This window comes from Choristoneura fumiferana, chromosome 6 (genome assembly GCF_025370935.1).
Source record: "Choristoneura fumiferana chromosome 6, NRCan_CFum_1, whole genome shotgun sequence".
Taxonomy (NCBI): Eukaryota; Metazoa; Arthropoda; class Insecta; order Lepidoptera; family Tortricidae; genus Choristoneura; species Choristoneura fumiferana.
In genome coordinates this window covers 13,525,722-13,546,163 of record NC_133477.1, presented here as the reverse complement: position 1 = coordinate 13,546,163, position 20,442 = coordinate 13,525,722, and the positions used below count along the sequence as shown (strand labels likewise).

Here is a 20,442-nt window from a genome sequence, read left to right as displayed (position 1 = left end):
CAAAAAATTGAACCGACTACAACAAACCATGAAAATAATTTTATACTAGTCTGAAGTCGGTGCCTCAGCACGAGCCAGCAAGAGTGGACCTATAGTCGCCTACCTCACCTACGCACTACATATTACATCAGCATATTGTAACATATTATATATACATATTACATCAGCATATTGTAACATATTATATATACATATTGGGCTTCAATCACTCCTGCTGGCTCGTGCTGAGGCACCGACTTCAGACTGGTAAAAAGTTATTTTCATGGTTTTTTTTAGTCGGTTCAATTTTTTGTTATAATTTTTTTTTCACGCTTTTTAGTGTAAATAAACTAAGATACAATAGTTAGATGTCAACTGCTTGTCACCTTTTACAATAGATTGCTTTTTCCGATGCAGAGACTTTCATTATTGAGGATTCCTGGTGCTTCACCACCAATTCCATTTCACCATATGCATTACGAGAATCATAAATTGCTTAGCAACTGTGTTAAAGTAATTGAAATTCAACCCGTGAAATACTTGTTATTGAGTAGTAACTCCGATGGTCAACTGTGGTCTTCATCATCAGTTCCACTTCACCAAATGATGATTTTCAAAAGCAAATGCACGAGTTGTTGCTAAATATATCAAAATTACCATACGTAGGTGTCCCTACAACATTTGAAGAGTTCCCTCGGTTTCCTTAGGATCCAATCATCAGATCCTGATTTGGTGCTTATGGGACCTAATTGAAGACATTCCTAGACGAACGCAAAAAAAAAATTCAAATCGGGTCATAAATGACGGAGTTCTGAAGTAACAGACATAAAAAAATACAACCGAATTGATATCCTTCTTCTTTTTTGAAGTCGGTTAAAAATGAGATAACTAAATGATTTATGGCAGTTTATCCCATGCCCACCATTGTTTCCACCCTCTGTGTAGGCAGAAATGATGATAATAATGGTACTAAGTCCTTGGCTTATGTACAGGCAGATAATTATATATAGGCATCCCGGATAGTGTAACCAGTTATCTATGTATCTACATACGTATACAACCTTGTCTCGCAGCCCGTATTCTAGACACAACCGGCAGGCATCAGCATCTACAGCGTTCCATTTGTATCCATTTATTTGCCGAAATCCTCATCTGTGAAGCAAAGCTGAGATGTAATGAAGGCTCCTATTCAAACAGTGATTCCAACACATTCCGTGTTAAAATTTGTATTCCGGTACCTGCATTAATTCATTTTGATATCATGTAAGATCCAGGTTATTCGGATGTAGAAATATTCAAGAGGAACCCCCCTTCCTTGAGGTGATATAAACATTATTTGCGAAAAACAACCGAGACATGGATATTTTTTCGTGATTAAGAAAATGAAACCATATGTATTTTCATAAATGATATTATTTATTTTTCGATAAGTTTGTGAGAAAGGATTGGTTTGTTATAAAATGAAAAACCAATAAAACATAAATACATGTTTCCGGATACCCTAAACTTGGCAAGTTGAGACAAGTGTACTCAATTCAAGGTTGTCGTTGGATTCTTGTAGAGCTAACAAAAATAACATAAAAAAAAACACAAAAAGATAATCTAAAATTATGTACCTATCTTAAATACATAGTTATTAGATACGGTGCCAATTTTAGGGTTAAAATGAAGTAGTTAGGATAAATAGTCTTTTTTTTTTTCAAATATGGTTCCATCGGAGGGCAATTTAGGTTTTGCCGTTGTACTTTAAAAATCTACAAATCGACATATGAGAGATAATGGTAGATGAACGCTGACAGTGCGAATCATATTTAAAGTTAATTGTACTTATCCTATTTTGAACCGTTAAATAAACAAAAATGCTTTATTAAACTACAACATAATATTTTTATCCAACCAAAAAGATGTGAATGTATAGGTAAAGTAGTATCAAAAATGGTAGATTTCAGTTAACCTGACCTTTAATAGATAGTAACAAGTACAAAATGAGTAACGTTCGGTTACAATGATTACAAAAAGCTGAAGTTTTTATTTAAAACTACGGCAGGTCCGTCCGACCCGGATCCCGCTGTGACATGGAAAGGGTCGAACCAGGCCCGAAGTATAAAGGACCAGGTGGGCAATTACATTCCTGGAAGAAAGGCAATGACAAATCGATTGAATCTGCTGGTTCTTTAGTTCCATTTATATAAAAAAAAACCTAGCCAAATGTGTCGGTCTCTTACACTGATAGTTTCAATTTAAAAGCAAGAAAAAAAACGTAAATTAAGAAACGTAGGTACTTACGCAATATGATTCATTGATGAAATAACACATGTACTATCTAAAAGTCCGTGTCCTCAAATTAGTTACTTGTATCGACTGTTCATCGAAATAAATTGTTGATGTAGTGAAAATTAAGTGAAACGTCATTGAAGTGATTTTCGATTAAAGTAAACGTTCGTCGGCGATTCATGGGTAAACAGATTCTATAAGTAATGTTTTTCCTTTTGAGGAACAGACCCCCAAAAAGAATCTACGCGATATACCTATAAAGATATTGTGTAGGTATTCTATGTAATATTATGTTATGTTTTGTTGTTATTATGTTTTTGTTATTGTGTTTTGTTTCTTTTCTTTTGTACAATAAAGAGTTTACATACATACATACATACATTATAATTACGAGTAGGTATATGAAAAATGTAAAACGCAGTAGAGACGCGCCGACGCGTAGCTACCGAGTACTTGATTAAAATCCAAACGCATTCCATTGCCGCCACCTACGACACCACCAGTATGAAATTACATCTTTAATAGAAATTTCGCGCTTGAATCTCATGAATGGTATCTTAATAACAAGCTCATAGCACAAGATATTGCAAGACAGTGAAGCACGTGTAAGTAATAATATTATTATCTAATGGGATACTTTTGCATTTTACTTGTATTAGAATTACTGGCTGCTGTGGCCGCGTTTGATGGCTTGGAGCTGAGATTTCCTTTTCACTACAATTTGGAACAAGCACCCTCACTTTATGATGAATTTATTAAGAAGTACGGAAGAAATTTTCGTACGGACAAAGAAAAACAAATTAGATACGAAGCATTTTTGAAAACATTGAAAACTGTTAATAATAACAACGCTCAGCCGGGTTCACTAAAACTTAAAGTGAATAAATACGCGGATTACACTGATGAGGACAGAATGAAATTGGGACAGTCGAAAAAAGGCAAAGTGGATATATTTTCAAAACGTCCAAAAAGAATCAAAGTTATAGATATGTTTAAGTTAATTGATTATGAAGACAAGATATATTGAAAATATCTATTTAGCTAATGTTTATTTTTCTTTTACCTTGTTTGTTCATCAATCATCAAAGCTTAATATTCTTAATAAGAAAATGATATTTTTTTTCAACAAACTTTGTTTTATTTATATAATGTAAATACTGAGACAGTTCTTTAGACTATCCCCGTTAAAAAATGTACATGTATTAGAATTCATACGTGAATGATCTCTAGACTCAACTATGCCAACACCTCAGAAGTCTTAAATAAATGTTATGCATATCACTTTAAAGTTCCATCAGAACCATTCAATTTCATAGACTAAATTGTTGGGATTTCCGCTCAGATGAGAGTTCTCCCGAAGGGTTAAGCTAGTTTTGAACTTTATGTTTGTATTCAACCGAGGAAGTTGTCATAAATATCGGGAGCCTCTGCTTGTCTAACTTGAAGGAACTACATCAAACTGCTTTGTTGACGCAAAAGTTGGAGAGCTCAATATCCTGCTCGTAGTGAAGTGAGCTATTATGAGTTCTATAATGACTGCCTATTATACCAAGTTGCTGTCAAAAATTTCCTAAGGGTTGCCAGAAAGTTAAGGAATGTTAAGGAAGTTATAAGGAATGTGGGTCAAGTGCGATCGCATTTGCGCGTACATTGTTTGCGCGAAGATAAACAATAGAATTTGTTTGACAACTATTTAGGTCACGTCACGAGAGATATCTACTCGAGCTGGAAACCTAAGCTCTCGTCGCGAGCATTCAATATAAAATATTGTGCTATCTCTTTGTCGATACTCTCAAAGCATTCTTGCTTAGTGAGATTCGTGCATGAATCTGGAATAATAACTACTAGAAACAAAAGAAAACCGTAATAACGCGGACACGTATACTCATGCTCGAGTTGCAGCAAAAGGAGAAAGCTTTCAAAATGCCAGAGACTAACAACGCTTGAAGACATTCTTTTGTTCTATTGGAAATGGAGAAACCTAATCCGTGCACGGATCGGTTGCTTGAACTCGCCGCGAATATTCGACCAAAGATTTAGTTCTACATGATTTATTGCGTCCTACTGGAGACCAAATGGGATTAAATGGATGCGCAACGCTATATTTTAACTGCACATCTTTAGGAATGACATGCAGAATTACCGTTTGGGCAGGATTTTATAATACGATCTTTGATTGATTGTAGTTTTCTCTCATACATATCCGTCTTTAATCGTTTTATATCTACATGTATGTAAATCACGAGCTATTCCATTGAAACATTTTGGCGTTGATATTATCTTTGCTTTATATAATCTTCTGCACAAAGATATTGGTATTTTGATACTGAAATAGCGAACGTCAATTGTTCCATGTTAGTAATAAAGACGAGTCTATTTTCTCCTGAGTAGCAGTGCTAGATAACACGAGCCGTCATATTCTCTGAAACAGGCAGTATACATAAATAGACGTAACATGTCTACGAGACACACAGGTAGCTTATTAATATAAACCAACGAATAGATAGGTACTTGTTTAGTAGAAGTTTAGACAACATAGTCACTGTTATTATAGAGATAAAGATGTTCCAATGAATTTACCTCCTAACGGGACTAACGGGTGGATCAGCCAAATTGCTGCAAAACAAAAGCATACCTGTGTACTTTTTAAAAGTATTTATTCTCAAATAAATTACAACTTGAAGCGTTGTAGACGAAATCTAAATAACCTAACCTTACAAACAAAAAGTTGGAAAACCCCCGACTTTGTCACATCAAAGTTCAATATTCGGACAGACAGACAGACACACAGACACGCAGACATACAGACAAACAGACACACTTAGCGGTCAAACTTATATAACGCCCCTCTTTTTGCGTCGGGGGTTAAAAAAGGCCAAGTGTGTGTCGCGCATGTGCGCTGCGCCTTCCTTCAAACAATAAAATAATATTCAATGTTCAATTTTGATCGACTACTACCTCGGTAACTTGCAAAGCTTAGAGATTTAGTTAGTAGCCACCTTAGGTTAATTTATTATATGCCAAAATGTCTACTTGATTAGATTTTAAATAAAATAATTAATTTACTGTTCAATTTGAATTTTGCTTTAGTAGCTTTGTATACCATTTTACCGACCTCACCAGTAACAGGTCAGTAAAGAGCCCCATGTAATGGGCAGAAAATTAGAAAGATAACTTTCCTAAATTTAGATTAATTATTAATTAGATACAGACAATGAGGACTATTCGCTGACCGCCATTGTTTATGTTGAATAAAATGGCTCTTTGTTTTGACAAAAGTAATCTTATTAACTGTAATAAAACAAATAACAAGACGTGAAGCCCATTCCGAAACAAAAATAAAAAAAACGTATTTCTGGGAAAACGCGTTCTCGAACTATTAAATCTCGAACTACTTCAATAACCCATACGATTGATTGAAGTAACTAGTAACATTTCATTAAAAATTTAACGGTCAAACTCGTGCTTGTTTTTTAATAATCTTCGAAGTGAAAGACTAATGATACTCACTTATTAGTCTGAGAAACTTAATAAAAGTCTTAAGAGTCCCCTGGACGCTCGCGTACCCATACAAACGTAGTTTCGTTCTAATTTACAAGCAGCACTACAGATCAAAACGCAACTTTGCAACTATAATGGGAGCAGCCATTACGATGTTTAAACTTGTTTTGGTCCAAATAAAATGTAACGAAAAAAAAACATTAACGAATTTCCATTTCTCATAGAAAACTTAAAATTAATGTGATTTTATTCTGTGACATTGAATACGAACGAAAACTATAAACATCAAAATAGCTGCTCCCATTATAGTCGTACAATTTTATTTTGTTTCAGTGTGTTGTTTGCAAATTAGAACGAAATTACTTTTGTATGAAAATGCGATCAGCGGCGATCGTACTGGCCACACTTAAATGTAGAAGTTAACACAATTTGCAGCAACATCTTCGTTTTATTAAAAATATATGCCAACATAACCATTTAATTTTTAATACCAAATGAAACGAAGTACACTTAAACGAAACTGGTTGTAAATACGGGGGAAGCTAGAGTTAAATGTTACTCATATCTTCCAGCTGAGAATGCATCTATGTCTTCTTGATAACCATTGGATAGCCATCACAGTCCAGTACGTGACTTTTCGAAGACAGCGCCCCCCGTCGATGTAATTTTTCACAGGAATACATTTTGCTCGAGAAATTGCAAATTTCTGCAACGACCGACCCCCACCGTTGACACGTCCCGGCAGTCAATAGCTCCGGGTTATTTCATACTGCACTGCATTAAACTCGCTTAAACTGGATGTTTTTGGTCCATACCGCTTAATTGGACACGCGTTAAAGGAAAAATTATGTTTTACAGTATAATGTCTTAAATAATTGGGAACTTCACACACATTGAATTGCTACGCAGGGTATGAAGATTTCCTCACGATGTTTTCCTTCACCGTAAAGGTCGTGGTAAATATCGAATATAGGTAATTTCGCACATGAAAAAGATGCGAGCCCACGATCCTCTGCTTGAAAGGTCATAGAGCCGAGCGAGCGAAGCGAGCGTGCCGCGGCAGCGGCCGGCGAAGTGCTAGAACCGATATGGCGGCGTTTAATGATATGCCTAGGAATTTCATAATCTGCTTAAACTGGCCAATCATGAAATGGCGCCATTTCACGATATGCCTAGGAAATAGTTCTCGTGTCACAGTGCTTGCAACCAAATCCCTCCAAATTTTTGTGTATTCGGTAGGGGATCTGATAATAGGACGTAAACTATTTTGCATACTTCTACGCTTTAGTCACATTTGGTGTGCTAAGGCCTCGTTAAAATATCGGAGGAAAAAAATACTTCTACGCAGACGGAGTCGCGGGCAACAGCTAATAACGTATAAATTTCTACAATGACTTAGGCAACTTAACTACATGTAGAATTAGCTACATGTAGAAACAACTCGGAAATAACGGTCTAAATTTCGTACAAAATAATACCTAAGTACAAAATGTGTGGATTCACAATATGCAGGAAGGCACGTGTAAAATTTTACACTAGTTAATACCCTGCTTACCAACTAGAGTTTTGTTTTTGAACAACTGAAAAGTGATGCTGATACTCGTCGCCGACGTGAGCTGTAGGTAAATAATAGGGAACGAAACTAGACTGGGATATTATAGTATTTATGTAATAATGGGATATTATAGTACACACACATTTGAATGTAAGTGCTGGATGACCACACAGAATTAATATAAACGAGGAAACTGGGGACCGTCTATTTCTTGTCTAGTCTGTTACAACTTGTACAGCCAACGTCAAAAATAAGTGATCACTTTTGTACCTTGTCACTTTAACGTCATGTTTGAAAAGCCATACGAAATTGTGTAACGACTGAAAGCGACAAGGTACAGAAATGATCACTTATTTATGACGTTGACTATACTAGCTCTTGTCGGTGGAGTAATTCATTTTGTACTCCTAATACGACATTACACTGACCTTCTCTTTGTCTTATTAATCCATAAACGCATGTCTCGGTCATCCCCTGCCTAGATATATATTAGATACGTTTAAATATAAAAAGCTAGAAGGTCAAGCGATTTTTGATTTTAAACAAAAACTTTTGCTGGACCCAATACTTTTCTAGCTCTCACAATATTTAAAAATATTTCTTTTTATTTTCGTTTTGTCACCCTAATAGCTTAAACCGCTTTGATCTCAGGGATTATTCAACGGCTTAAGTTAGTAGGCGAAGGTGACTTAAAGGAAATGCAAGGCAACTGCTGAATAGTCATTTTGTTGCCATTAATTATATTGAGATTATGTCTGGTTTAGTCCTGGCCTCTCGGGTTACCGGCACGCCTAAACCAACGGCTGTGCTTAAAAGATACGATAAAAAAAATGATGAAATACATTTTCAGTACAGTAAGGACCTAGTGTTATGACAACATTGTTTGCAAAACAATATGTACCTAGTGAATCCAATGTAGCGTGATGTTTACTCGATTATCTTAATTGGACAGATTTAATTTAAATTCTGCCGGAAATGTTCCGATGGTCTGACGGCGAGCAATAAAACGTTTTAATTTCAGCCCAATTCATTTGGCGCGAGTGTCGAACAAAGTTCAATGTTGTATGAATGAGTGCGCGCTGTGCGCTCACACGAGTGTATAAGAGGCATGGGTTTACAAAGAGGAATTCTTCTCGGTCCACATTAGCAGCGGTTTCCTGCAGAGTCGAATAAATGTGGGCAATTTGCGAGAGCGTTTATCACCTAAAGAAAAGTTCTGGCGACGTCTGAAACTGCTGTAATTCCGCTCCGAAATTCGAGGGTTAATCACGTAAGCTATATATCAACGCTTAATTTGATACGGGCAACTTTGTTTGGGATTCAGCTATGGGCATTCACGCCGACCAAGGGTTTAGCAAACATCGCTTTTAAAAGTGAAAGAGTCAAACCTTCGCCAGCCCACGACCGATGCAATGCTCATTAACCTCAAATCACTGTCCTAACGTTTATCATTTTCACACTAGGTACTCTTTATAACTAATAAATTTTATAATATAATAGTTTTGAATAAGAATTAAAAACATAATTGATCAAGTTAAAGTGATTTGCCGTAAATAAAACACATACCTAACAAGAGATTAAAAACAAAACGGTCTTCTAGTAAAAGCTAACTTCTTCGCTTAATATTATTAAACGTCAACAAGCTATACATAACAACTTAGCAAACGTTCATTTTGTAGGTATTGCACATACACTGTTGATGCGGCGCTCGCCCCGCTGTGTCTAGAAAATTTTCAATATTTCCTGTTTGAAAATCAATTTGCTCCGATAGAGTGTTAGTCGGCAGCTCGTGTCTTCTCATCTGTGAAAAAAGTCACGTATTATGAAGGCTGAACGATTTTATATGCGTATAATAGCCCTATAAGGTAGGTGATTAGGATTAAAGGAACGTATTTTAGAATAAAGCACACGGAATTTAAGTATTATCATAACCTAAACAGGGATGACAAGCTTTGAATAAATTGAGTTAAGAGAACGGCGGCGCAGCCTTTATGCGAATATAAAATGCGTTGTTCACTCATTACACAATCGTCCCTCATGGAAAGTATTTTAAATCAGACTCGGAATTTGCCTTCGCGCGAATTATAAATACCCAAAAATATGCGAGTCGATTTTTTATTCGTGTAACGATTTTCCGGGTATCTCGATTACTTACCGATATTTTAGCAATAAATCACAGAGATTTGATGGCGTTTGAAAGGGGAGTAGAATTATTGGAAATTATTCATGCAAGACCGTGGTCAATCGAGCACAGTCACGAGGGTTAAAAAGAGCATTCCGTATAACGTTAAATGAGATGACTTGATCGAATAACCTTCGGAACGAAACGAATCGAACGCAATTAATCTCGAGCAATCCCAGCTAATAGTATTCGTAATGAGGGGAAATTTTAATCACACGGCTCTAGATGGAGCATGGAGAGATTACCGGCCTAACGCATTTAGAGTTCAGCCCGGAATATCATATTAGATCAAAGGGCCAAAATTTAATTCGTACCCTCGGTAGTGATAGCGGGATCTAGTTAACGCATGAATATTAAATTTAATTACATACGTTCAGAGGCCTGCGTAATCCTAAAAACCATGAATAATATTTACAACTGATAAGTAATGAGGCCGCCTATTGGTTATAATTTTCATTCTGTGTACCTGTTTTCTGTATCGCTTACTATTTCTGGTGTACAATAAAGAGTCATTGTATTGTATTGTTGTAGTGGAATACATAACGTACCTACATGTCTTTGTTACTCGAGATATCAATAAAAATATATCCCGAAGGGGATCATAAACATCAAAGGGAGCGTGAAGGCGGCTTATTGATTTCACGGTCAATATTTCATTGACTATGCTTTTATTTGGAAAGACCAGGATGTGAGAGCTAAAAGCGAGTGATAAATAAAAGTCCTTTTAGACATGTGATAGTCGATACCCTCCTCGGCTATATTTCGCGATGCTCCGGCTGAATGTTGCCCTGATCCTTACGGTTGTAATTTCACGTCTGGGAAGTTCCCTTTCTCTTTTTGTTTGTAATGTAAATTTCCCTCGTTCGGCCAAGAACTTTCCCGAAATCTCTCCCTTTGTCCCGATTCAATGTCGGATAACAGGAGATTTAATATAGACGCCTGTAAATTCCGTGCCACTTATACCGTGTCGAACTCGAATTCGGTATTTCACGCGAGATTAGCTGATTACGCGATGAATACTTATTTATATAGGATCGGATCGCCTTTGTGTTCATGTAAGAGGATTTCTTCCGTGGTGAATTATGATTAAAAGTTGTTCGACCATCAGTACAACAGTATCAGTACACGTAAAATCAATTCGCGGCACTAACAAAATGCATTTTCATTCATTGATTTCGACACTGTATCTTGAAACCCAAAGAAAATGGGTACGATAATAACGATGTTGCGGACAGTATTAACACTCACGTTTTTAATTCATAATCTCGAAGCTTTATATAATTTTGCAAATGCGACACAGAAGTATATCGACTACAAAATAAAATACAAGAAGTCGTATGATAATATTGAGGTGGAGAAATCTCATTACATGAACTTTATTGACAATTTAAACACAATAACTGCTCTCAATGAAAATTCGACAGACAATATAACAATTTATGTGTTGAATAAATATGCAGATTTGGACCCCGCAGAAGTTCGGCACCGTTACTCCATAAATTTAAAGCCTTGTGAGTAAAGTTAAGGGATATTTACTTTGATTAAGTTTTAATGTTAAGTTAACTTAACTGTTGAAATAGATTCACCATTTAGTTTAATATTTCTTTCAGATAGTAAAGTAAATAAAGGTGGTGATAACAAGGAACTATTGCGATCAGATAATGGAATCGAAATAACCAATACTAATTTATATGATTTAAATGACGCAGATGAACTTTACGAAAGATACGTAACTAAACACAGGAGAAATATTACGAAAGAACGTGATCGTTTGATTCATTATTACAGGTTTGTCAAAACATTGGTGGAGAAGAATCGAAACGCGTTTGAGGGGAAGGGCAATCTCGCTTTGAATGACAAGGCTGACGCCGTAAAACGAAAGGACGATTTTTTCTATTGAAATTAGCTGATATCGAAGTCATTAACATTCACATCAAGTTATATGATGTTCAAAATACAATGAATTCTATTGGTCTCTTATCTTAACGATGGACCGTATATGTAACTTGCATTAAAGTTAAGTGTTACCAAGAATCCATAGTTTCAATTCTAAAGGGGAAACTCACGAGACCAGTGGGAATTAAACTCTGAAATCCGGAGCTCCGTTAGACGTATCGGAAACGTACATGCCTTTTCACAGTGTTATTTTATCGGCCATCAAAGTGTTTGAACAGAGGCGATCCAATTATTCGATTCGGTTCATTGATACAAAAAACTTAACTACGGGCACGCTGTCAGACGCAGGATCATTTTTAGAAGTCATTTTCAATGATTTGTCGCAACAAGACAATCTTAGAAAGTTCTTAACGGCCGATCGTAATATTTGGTGTAGGAACACCCTATCTTTCTAGGTTTTTGGAGTCGTTTTAAGTGAACCTTCAAAGTCTTCTGAAAGAAGGTGCTTGGGTCTCGTTTTCTTCGTTTCCTGTCAAAAATATTTAGCAGTTACCAGAAAACTGATAAATATTTTTAATTTTCATCAATTTATTGCATCAGGTGTTGCTTTGCGGAGGTCCATATCAATGAGCTAAAATGAATGACCGAAATATTTTTTTTTGTGTTTATTAATTTTCATCATTCAAATTGCTGTTGAGGCAAGGAACCTAACATTTACAACGTGAGTGTAATAAATACGGTATTTGACAACTCCTGATTTTGCTATATCTTAATATTATTATGAAAATATAGATAAACAGATAGTGTTTAGCGAAGAGAAAATTTAAATCGGTTGAAAATTGGATTTAAAGTGATTTTTCGTAAAATCTATATACCTTTCTCTTTCTCAAACGCTTTTCTCTATGCAGCGAGTATGGCGGTACTGGCGTGTGACGTCACATTCCAGTATGTCTTTCTCTGTCTAATCTTGAATTTCAAACCTTTATAACTTTGTTATTTGTAAAGGTAGCTTAAAATTGTTTTTCTATTCGATAACAGGCATTGTGTAGTTTTAATTTATAAAACATATACAAAATAGTCAAATACCGTATTAAAATACTGATTACATATCTGTTGAGATTTCAGTCAAGAAAACATCAGCATCCATTGAAAACATAAATGTAAAATAAATGCCAAGTCTCGCAACGCAGTTTTTTCACTGTACAAACTTGTGAGGATATCATGTAAAATTAATTCGATTATTTTAGTTATATCTATGGGGGGATCTATTCAATAACTTTGTTATCAATATTTACAGTGCCCGTATCAATATTACACATCGTCATTTCTATAATGACTTGGCAATTGCGTTATCATACTCTATCTCTTTAAAAAGACGTTTCAACGTGGATCAGTATCCAACTAGTCCTACGGTATCTACCTCTTACTCGGACATTGTGCTAGTACGTAAAGTTTGAATGCTTTGATTTACCATACGTTTGTGAGCAGTAATTCTCTAAATCACCCTAGGGCGAGCACAATCAGGCGGAGCTACGAAATAAGTATGCTATTGTTCTAAACCTTAGTCTAAGCGGGCCTAGACGAAACATATCAGTTCAAGTCTATGGAGTATAGATTCTTCCCTGGAGAAATCCGGCAGTGGCAGAGTAACGCTCAATATAAACCTTTCGATCCGGACCTCCATTGAATGGAATCAGAGATAGCTACACGGAGCAACCCAACAAAAAGGTACCGTAAGGGTGCTGTTGTAACTATCGAATTTAATTATCCTGACCCATGTAAAACGTATAGCTTTGCGGGAATCAGTAATTGTTATAATGAATTCTAACGTTGGTTTTGCTTTGTGATACGAGTTAGTTGGTGTTCGTTGATTCTAAGTTACCGGCTATTGTGTGTGGTGACTATTTGGATTTCTGCTGTCCATCCGTTTTGAAATTCGAGTTTGTTTCATTAGGAACTTTAAACGTGTAATTTACGTGCTTAATTAATTAATAAGGTAGTTCATAAGGCAATGTAATTTAACCCGGACCATTTAATTTGAAATTTTGAATTAGCTTTTTGGCACACACAAGCAGTTTATTAATAATATGTGAACTTCCAATCCACACTGAGCGTTACAACCCGTGACCTCGCGTTATGACAGATCTGTGTCCAGCAGTAGAACATATAAAAATGATGGTGATGATGACAATGAAGCAATACTTACTTCGTAACGGATGGCCGTTGGGGCCGAAAGGTTCGCGAATGAAGACCTCGGATCGGCAAGCGCTGCGTAGGATGTCCACCAGCGAGAAGGACTGATGATGGGATGCACGATTTTTCACTTTGAATCGATTTTTTGAATCGTAATGGATCGTAAACCTCTGAAACGATCCACAGATCGAATCGCATGCTCTTGAATTGATCTCACAAATTTTGTATCGTACCAAATATCGATTTAAAACATGTATTTATGTTAAAAATAAAACACATTTTAAATAAGTATTAAATCTGACCACACATTTGATATATACAATCGTTGGAGCCATCGGTACAATCACAATAAACATACCACTATTATTCACACAGGACGATACGTACAGCATAAACAATGTAAGATAAATAAATTTAGCTACCTATAATTAAAATCAATTAAAACTTTTTTTAAGTTTCTTGCGGCGCATTATTCTTGGCAATGATGCTTTCCGAAAGCGCTGGTAGTTTAAAAAAAAATACGTGCCCATTGCGGCCTATTTACTGAATAAATAATTTGAATTTGAATTTTAAACTATCCGCATCATGTTTTTGATTTTTGCGTATCTATTATTTACTTCGCTTAGTAACATAAGCAATGCAGACTAGTAATGTGAACTTGTTGCGGCATCCGTTTATAGTCGATCTGTCTTCATTAAGAATTGGAGATAATAAATATTCAATACTTATAACAAATTAATATATTGTCTCTGAATACGATTTAAAGGATACGATTCACCTTACTCATGAATCAAATCGTTTGTAGTAGATCATATTGAAATGAATCGATTCAAAAAATTGCTAGATCGTATCCAATTGAATCGATCTTTATAAAAATCGAATCTTAACGTACATCCCTAACCTGGTTAAAGCCACGGGTAGACAGTGGATGCAGTCTGCTTCCAACCGAAGCAACTGGAGGTCTAGTGGAGGGGAGCCTTATGTCCAACTGAACAGTGGAGCTCCTACGGCTGATATGATGATGAATACATTATATAATCGAAAGTGTACCTTGTCATGGAAAAAAGTGAGAGTTGATTGATATTAGCACTGGAATTTTGCGATGTCACCTTCAGTCTACGTTCAGAAATATATTAAGCTAAGGTACACTTCGTCACTAGTTTTAAAAAGCTCGCGTCTCAAAACCAATTCTATTAATAAAAATAAACTTAACTTAATTTATTAATAATGTAGTTTTGTTTTGTTTCATAAAACATATGTGGGTACTTGGGGAGTTACAGTGATAAATTAAAACGGTGGTTGTGGTTCGTTAGTCTAACAACTGGTAGCATGGTGTACGGTTGTGTCACTCTGAAGATGAGCTCTGGTTGAGTTCGAAACGCGTCAGTGTAGTGTGATGGTGGTGATAGATGGGTTTGTGTGTTTTGTGTGTGTTCTCAAACTTCTATCGAAAAAACATTAAATATAAAATCCCAGTTACCAAGACTACAATCAAGAGCCAACCCCCTAACTAACTCTACATAATGGCCAAAATTATGGTGCCTGTTACATAGAACTACTGCATTACACAAAACAAAAAATGGATTGACTTATTTTATAGAGTAAGTAAAGTTCTGTAGAGTAAGGGTTCGTGGAGTTGGGTCTTGTCTTGTAGAGTAAGGCTCTATACAGTTAGGAATTTGGCTCTTTGTAAGATTTGACTACATTTTAGTTTAATTGTGTATAGGTATAAAGTTATGAATTTGTTAGTCTCGTCAACAGATTTTCCGTGAAATATTTTTTGTATGGTCATATTTGACTTCTTGTTCTAATGCAACGACAGAACGTGTATGTACAGTCATCAGCACTAATATATGATACAGCAAAGCGTGCATAAATATCTGATACGACTCTATTTCTAGGGCTGGTAGGACGTATCAGATATTTTTGCACGTTTAGCTGTGGCAGATATTAATGCAGATGCTTGTACTTATATTGTCAACTGAACTAGCTTTTCGTATGTATTGTGCGAGTCAGTTTTTGCTTTTCAGAAAAACCTGGGTGGACTGTGCCAGCCAGTATTTCGTAGGTAGGTACAATTATACCACTCTCGGTTCTCGCTAAGTGTGTGTTGACCTAAATAGCGCAAGTACTTATTACGAGCAACGCCGTCGGCTATAATCTTCGTCGGTGCACTGTAAAAAGTCCACAATAGCGCCCGTGTACAGTCGCGTACCCATTTAAATCCGCGGGAGCAAATGGGAGTAGACGTGGCGTGCTTGCTCTCTATTCCAGGACATGTGGAAATGCGCTAGGGAAAATGTCTACATAGTAAAAATCCGAGTCGTACTCATGATTAAATACGGGGTACTTACTTGGGAGTACGTCAATAAATCACGCTTCTTTCTTATATAACAAAAAAAGCAAGTGGTAGCCCGAGAAAAAACCGGAGTGTCGGTACGTAGGCTGTGCTCACTTTAGTCATACAGCAAAGCATGATTCTAATAAGTACAGTCGCCATCAGATATTTCGGAGCGGCGGTTTATTATTATTAAGGTATTAAAGTTCATGTTTCGATATTTTTAAACACCTTGGCCGCTCCGAAATATCTGATGACGGCTGTACTTTTTCTAATACAGTCGAGGAAACTGAATCACGTGCCATTTCGTGGAACATTTTCATAACTAATTTCGCTATGATTTCTTTGGCAGATGTATGGGATGTCAACACGACATTAGTACTAACACAAAGGTTCCACCCTGGTACGTGATTCAGCTTGATTGACTGTACCTGTCTATATATTTTACAAGAAAGTACGGCAGATGTTAGAATTAGATGCTAATCGAACAAAGGTAAATTTCACTTTAGGTGTTCAGTATAATATTCTATTTTCCTTGACTCGGCGAATAACTCTACACATCAAAATTTAGAATTTCCTAGCTCCATAATATCCTCCAAGTTAGCGGAACTTCATTTGGGTTTGACATGTCTCTAGCAGCAATGTTTACGTAACGTAGTGAGACCTGGTACAGAGGCATATAATTAAAATTAAAGTTTGTTTAGGTTTGTTTTAGGTGGTTGAGTAATAGTATTGTATAATTGGAATTATACCGAAACCATCGACATGTCACAAATTTTAGTTATAAAGTATCACTTAATCTTACCTTTAGAAGCCTAGGTTAATTAATAAGCGGAAATAAATTAGTCAAAAGTTCGTGCATCGAGAGTTCGTACAGTCAGAGTAACATTGTAAAAAAAGATCTTATTTTACTTTAATACTAAAAAAAATATTTTTATATAATGCGATTTAATGGTTTTTCTGACGTAAATGACGTGATCCTTGGTAAATAACAAACAGCTCTATTTTTCCCGTTTCGCCATCTGACTTCAATTGGGCAACTGACATGTTTTGAACAGCATTTTGTACGGGGAAATACCAAATTATTCCAACCAGATGACAGTGGCCGTTCTGTGGGAGCGATGGGATGATCGGAAGATCAATCATTGGACGTATTATTGAAAAAGTGCGTGGGAAAAAACACATGCTTTATTACAAGGAAGGTGAAGGGATATTCGTCATTAGGAAGGTACTTAGGTATAATCGAACATTACAGTTTGGTCTGCGTGTCTGTCTGAGAAATCAGGTAGGTATACGATAAAAACATCTCTATGTCTATGTATCAAAAATGATTCCCTATACGATTATTTCCCTTGGCCATAACTTGAGAATGACTTTACCGATTTCATCCATCTTTTCTTTTAAAGTTTTCTTATATTTAGTAGTCAGAAGGTTGTTACGGAAAAAAATTAAGAAAGTTACGCAGAAAATTGAAAAATGAAAACTTAACTTCTATTTAATGTTTTCAAATGTACCTAACCGTAGTGCGTAAAACAACAACCGCTACACCGTAACATGAAATTTGGCGCGAGTTTTTTTGCAACGTTTTAGTGAAATTTGTAAATATAGTTTTGGGTAGTTTTGGGGCATCCCGGAATTTTTGACGAAATTTGGTATGTATAATATAGACCGTTCATTTTCACCATTCTACGGGTGACCAGAGGCTCTTTCTTCGGTCAACGTTTTAGGGCGTTTTCGTGTACAGGTGTACCCTTTCCTTTTTTTTTTGGAAATATATGGCTTTTCCTACTCAGAATTAAGAGCACAATCGATTCCGATAGTTTAAAAAAATTCCCCATTTTTTCATACAAAATTTTATGAGTCAGTTCTGTTACGCCTATACTGAGTGTATGAAAAAATCGTAACAAAACTGTATTTTTTTTGGGGACATCTTTTTAAACTACTATCGGAATCGATTGTGCTCTTGATTCTGAGTAGTAAAAGCCATATTTGTTCCAAAATTGGAAAAAAAGAAAGGGTACACCTGTACAAGAAAACGCCCTTAAGCATTGCCATACAACGAGAAAACGCAAGTTAGCGTTACGTTATGGGAAAACTGCCATATAGTATAGCGATCTGGGTTATATTTGTAAATATAGTTTTTTAGGCTTAGAATAAGTAAGTTACTTTTATTTATTATTTTATTTCTTTTGTAAAAAATGTTATATTAATCATGTAATTAAAAAATGGATGTATTTGTTACTCCTACTGGCGCTACTACGAAATTAGAAATTCGTATCGTACCTACCATCCATGTCACTCTTATGTTAAATATTATTAGCGTGAACGAACGGAATGACATTATACGAATTTCGAAAATCTAACTTCAAAGTGTAAGGGTAAAGCACAATTTCAAGTAAAATCAGGTGAAAAATTGTCTCTAAAATTTCATACATTTGTAAAAAAATATGTGACTCGGATTTTAGACAGACATTTTTTAAAGCGAGGAAGGTAAGCTTACGATGTCTCATAAAACGCTTAATGGCCGTGGCCCAGGAGAAAAATTCACCTTTACCTACTTGCTCTGTCATACAAGTCTCTTTTTGCTCTTTAGAACTGAAAACTTTGATATTTTCTTAAAATCATCGCATAAGCAAGACATAGAGGTCCGTAAAGTATACCTATTAGTAGTTACTTTCGAAAATATGTCCTACTCATCCCTAACTGACATCTTAATCAGATTGCCGGACGTTTCGAGATAAAAAAAAAACTATCAAAAATGTACCTATCCCTCTATAAGAATAAAGTGACATGGGTTCGACGCAAGAAAATGAAGACGCAAAAGATAATCCAGCTTCCAATTCGATTCGGCGCTGATATTTTATAACAATAATCAAAACAATGTTTCATTTTCAACTTTTCACTTAACAAAGTCTACCTCATTTTATCAATTGTCAAAGTTTAAAAACTTAATCCACTTAAGGACCCTTTAGGGGGAGTTCACAGTGCGCATGACGTTGCCCTAGCGGGAAAACCAAGGACATACGGCGACCGGCCTCCGCGTGGCAAGCACGCCCGGCCCGCGCTCATTCCAAAATGGAGTATGATCGCGTTCGGTGATTTGTAAACAACTGACGATTAACGAAAGTTTTCCAAATTCAAATTGAAGTTGAAAACTACCAGTTTCAATTGTTGAGTTTTTTTTAATGGCTGCCAGGATTGTGAAAAATTTGGCGTCGGTGAAGTTATCATTACAATGTGACTAAGTAATTACTGGAATTGTAATTAACTGAAGTGCATGTGAAGTTGATGAACTAATGTTGTCTTTTAGAAAAATGTTGCATAAAAACGTCAAAATGAAGATTCTATCGCTTATAACATTGTGTGGTGAGTAAATAATATGTCGTTAATTATTTCTTTCAAATTTATCATGTCATACCTATTTACGAGTACATTATGATGACATTTAACCTCAAAGTACCACTCCTGACAGTTAAAATGTATATTTAGCCGATAAAAAAAACCCATTTGGCTTTAATTAAGTATTACAAGCATTCAAAGAAATATTTGACTTATCTTTCGCGTTAACATATAATTTAGGAATGATTCATCTAATTCTAAAAATTGCACAATAAAGATACTATTGTATCTCTTTGTATAGGTACAATAAATTAATGAGATACCGTCAATTTTTTTTAATGACAATACATCGTAATAATTTCGTTTCAGTATTACCATATTATTATTATTACCTCTATAACTTCCTCTTTTTCTAGTATCTAACGTAAGTATTTAAATGAATAAAAAAAGTTTTCAATGCATTTTAATTTTTTGATTTACATGTTAGTCAAATATACCTACCTAAACAAATCCACTCAGAATTCCCGAATTAGAATTAAAAAGGATGTGATCATCAGTTGGCATTTCCTGCTGCACTATTGTTAAAGTTACTTGCTATCTATGTGGTATTTTATGCAATTTATAGCGAGTATAGATTATATCTTTAAATCTGAAGAGCGTGGGAGCCGTTAAGTGGTAGTGTTAACATTTTTGACCTTGAGTTGTCCAAAGTGTTGGTAGGTATATTATCTGGGAGGAGATCAAAAAGTTGAAATGTGTCAAATGGTTGTTAACAATGAAATACGACTGAATGGAAAAAAATGCAATCATGTTTTTCATGTCACATCGGAAAACTTTAAAACTTGTTTTAAATAACGTCGTTTTAATTTCCAACTTTTTGAACTTCAGTATACTTATCTGCGTTTGAGTAGACTTAATACTACACATCATAAAAGTCTTGGGATAATTATTATTCCTAGACAAATTTTGATGTTTTTTTTACTCAGAAGTAATATGGATAAGTAAATTGAAATGATCAAAATTGTCTAGGGATAAGTCAAAGTTAAAGTCAAAATATTTTTATTCAATTTAGGCTATAACAAGCACTTATGAATGTCAAAAAAAATCTACCACCGGTTCGGAAAAACCTCTGCTGAGAAGAATCCGGCAAGAAACTCAACGAGGTATATATATTTTTTTAAAACT

General features: G+C 35.5%; 2 protein-coding genes and 1 long non-coding RNA gene across 3 annotated transcripts in view; 2 read left to right on the top strand and 1 right to left on the bottom strand.

Moving 5' to 3' along the window:
* Nucleotides 1–656: 656 nt before the first annotated feature.
* On the bottom strand, nt 657–2,748 carry LOC141428667 (uncharacterized). The gene is made up of 3 exons (XR_012451454.1): nt 2,266–2,748; nt 1,041–1,131; nt 657–740 (listed from the first exon to the last, which is right to left on the bottom strand). It is a non-coding gene; the product is annotated as an uncharacterized lncRNA (long non-coding RNA).
* Nucleotides 2,749–10,254: 7,506 nt separating this feature from the next.
* LOC141428665 (uncharacterized) lies at nt 10,255–11,525 on the top strand. Its single transcript, XM_074088673.1, has 2 exons — nt 10,255–11,002; nt 11,102–11,525. The coding sequence occupies exons 1-2, from the start codon at nt 10,696–10,698 to the stop codon at nt 11,389–11,391; spliced, it is 597 nt and encodes a 198-aa protein (XP_073944774.1). The 5' UTR covers nt 10,255–10,695; the 3' UTR covers nt 11,392–11,525.
* Nucleotides 11,526–18,949: 7,424 nt separating this feature from the next.
* LOC141429106 (uncharacterized) overlaps nt 18,950–20,442 on the top strand; it is a 36,584-nt gene continuing 35,091 nt past the window's right edge. The window contains exon 1 of the mRNA XM_074089307.1: nt 18,950–19,284. Coding sequence (XP_073945408.1) covers nt 19,215–19,284 — 70 coding nt within the window. The 5' untranslated portion in view covers nt 18,950–19,214. The remainder of the gene's footprint in view (nt 19,285–20,442) is intronic.

Bases quoted from the DNA above. Each gene is read 5' to 3' on its own strand.
- LOC141428665 (XM_074088673.1), top strand. From the start codon at position 10,696: ATGGGTACGATAATAACGATGTTGCGGACAGTATTAACACTCACGTTT. The intron at 11,003-11,101 runs GTGAGTAAAGTT...TATTTCTTTCAG, and splicing joins CTCCATAAATTTAAAGCCTT to ATAGTAAAGTAAATAAAGGT.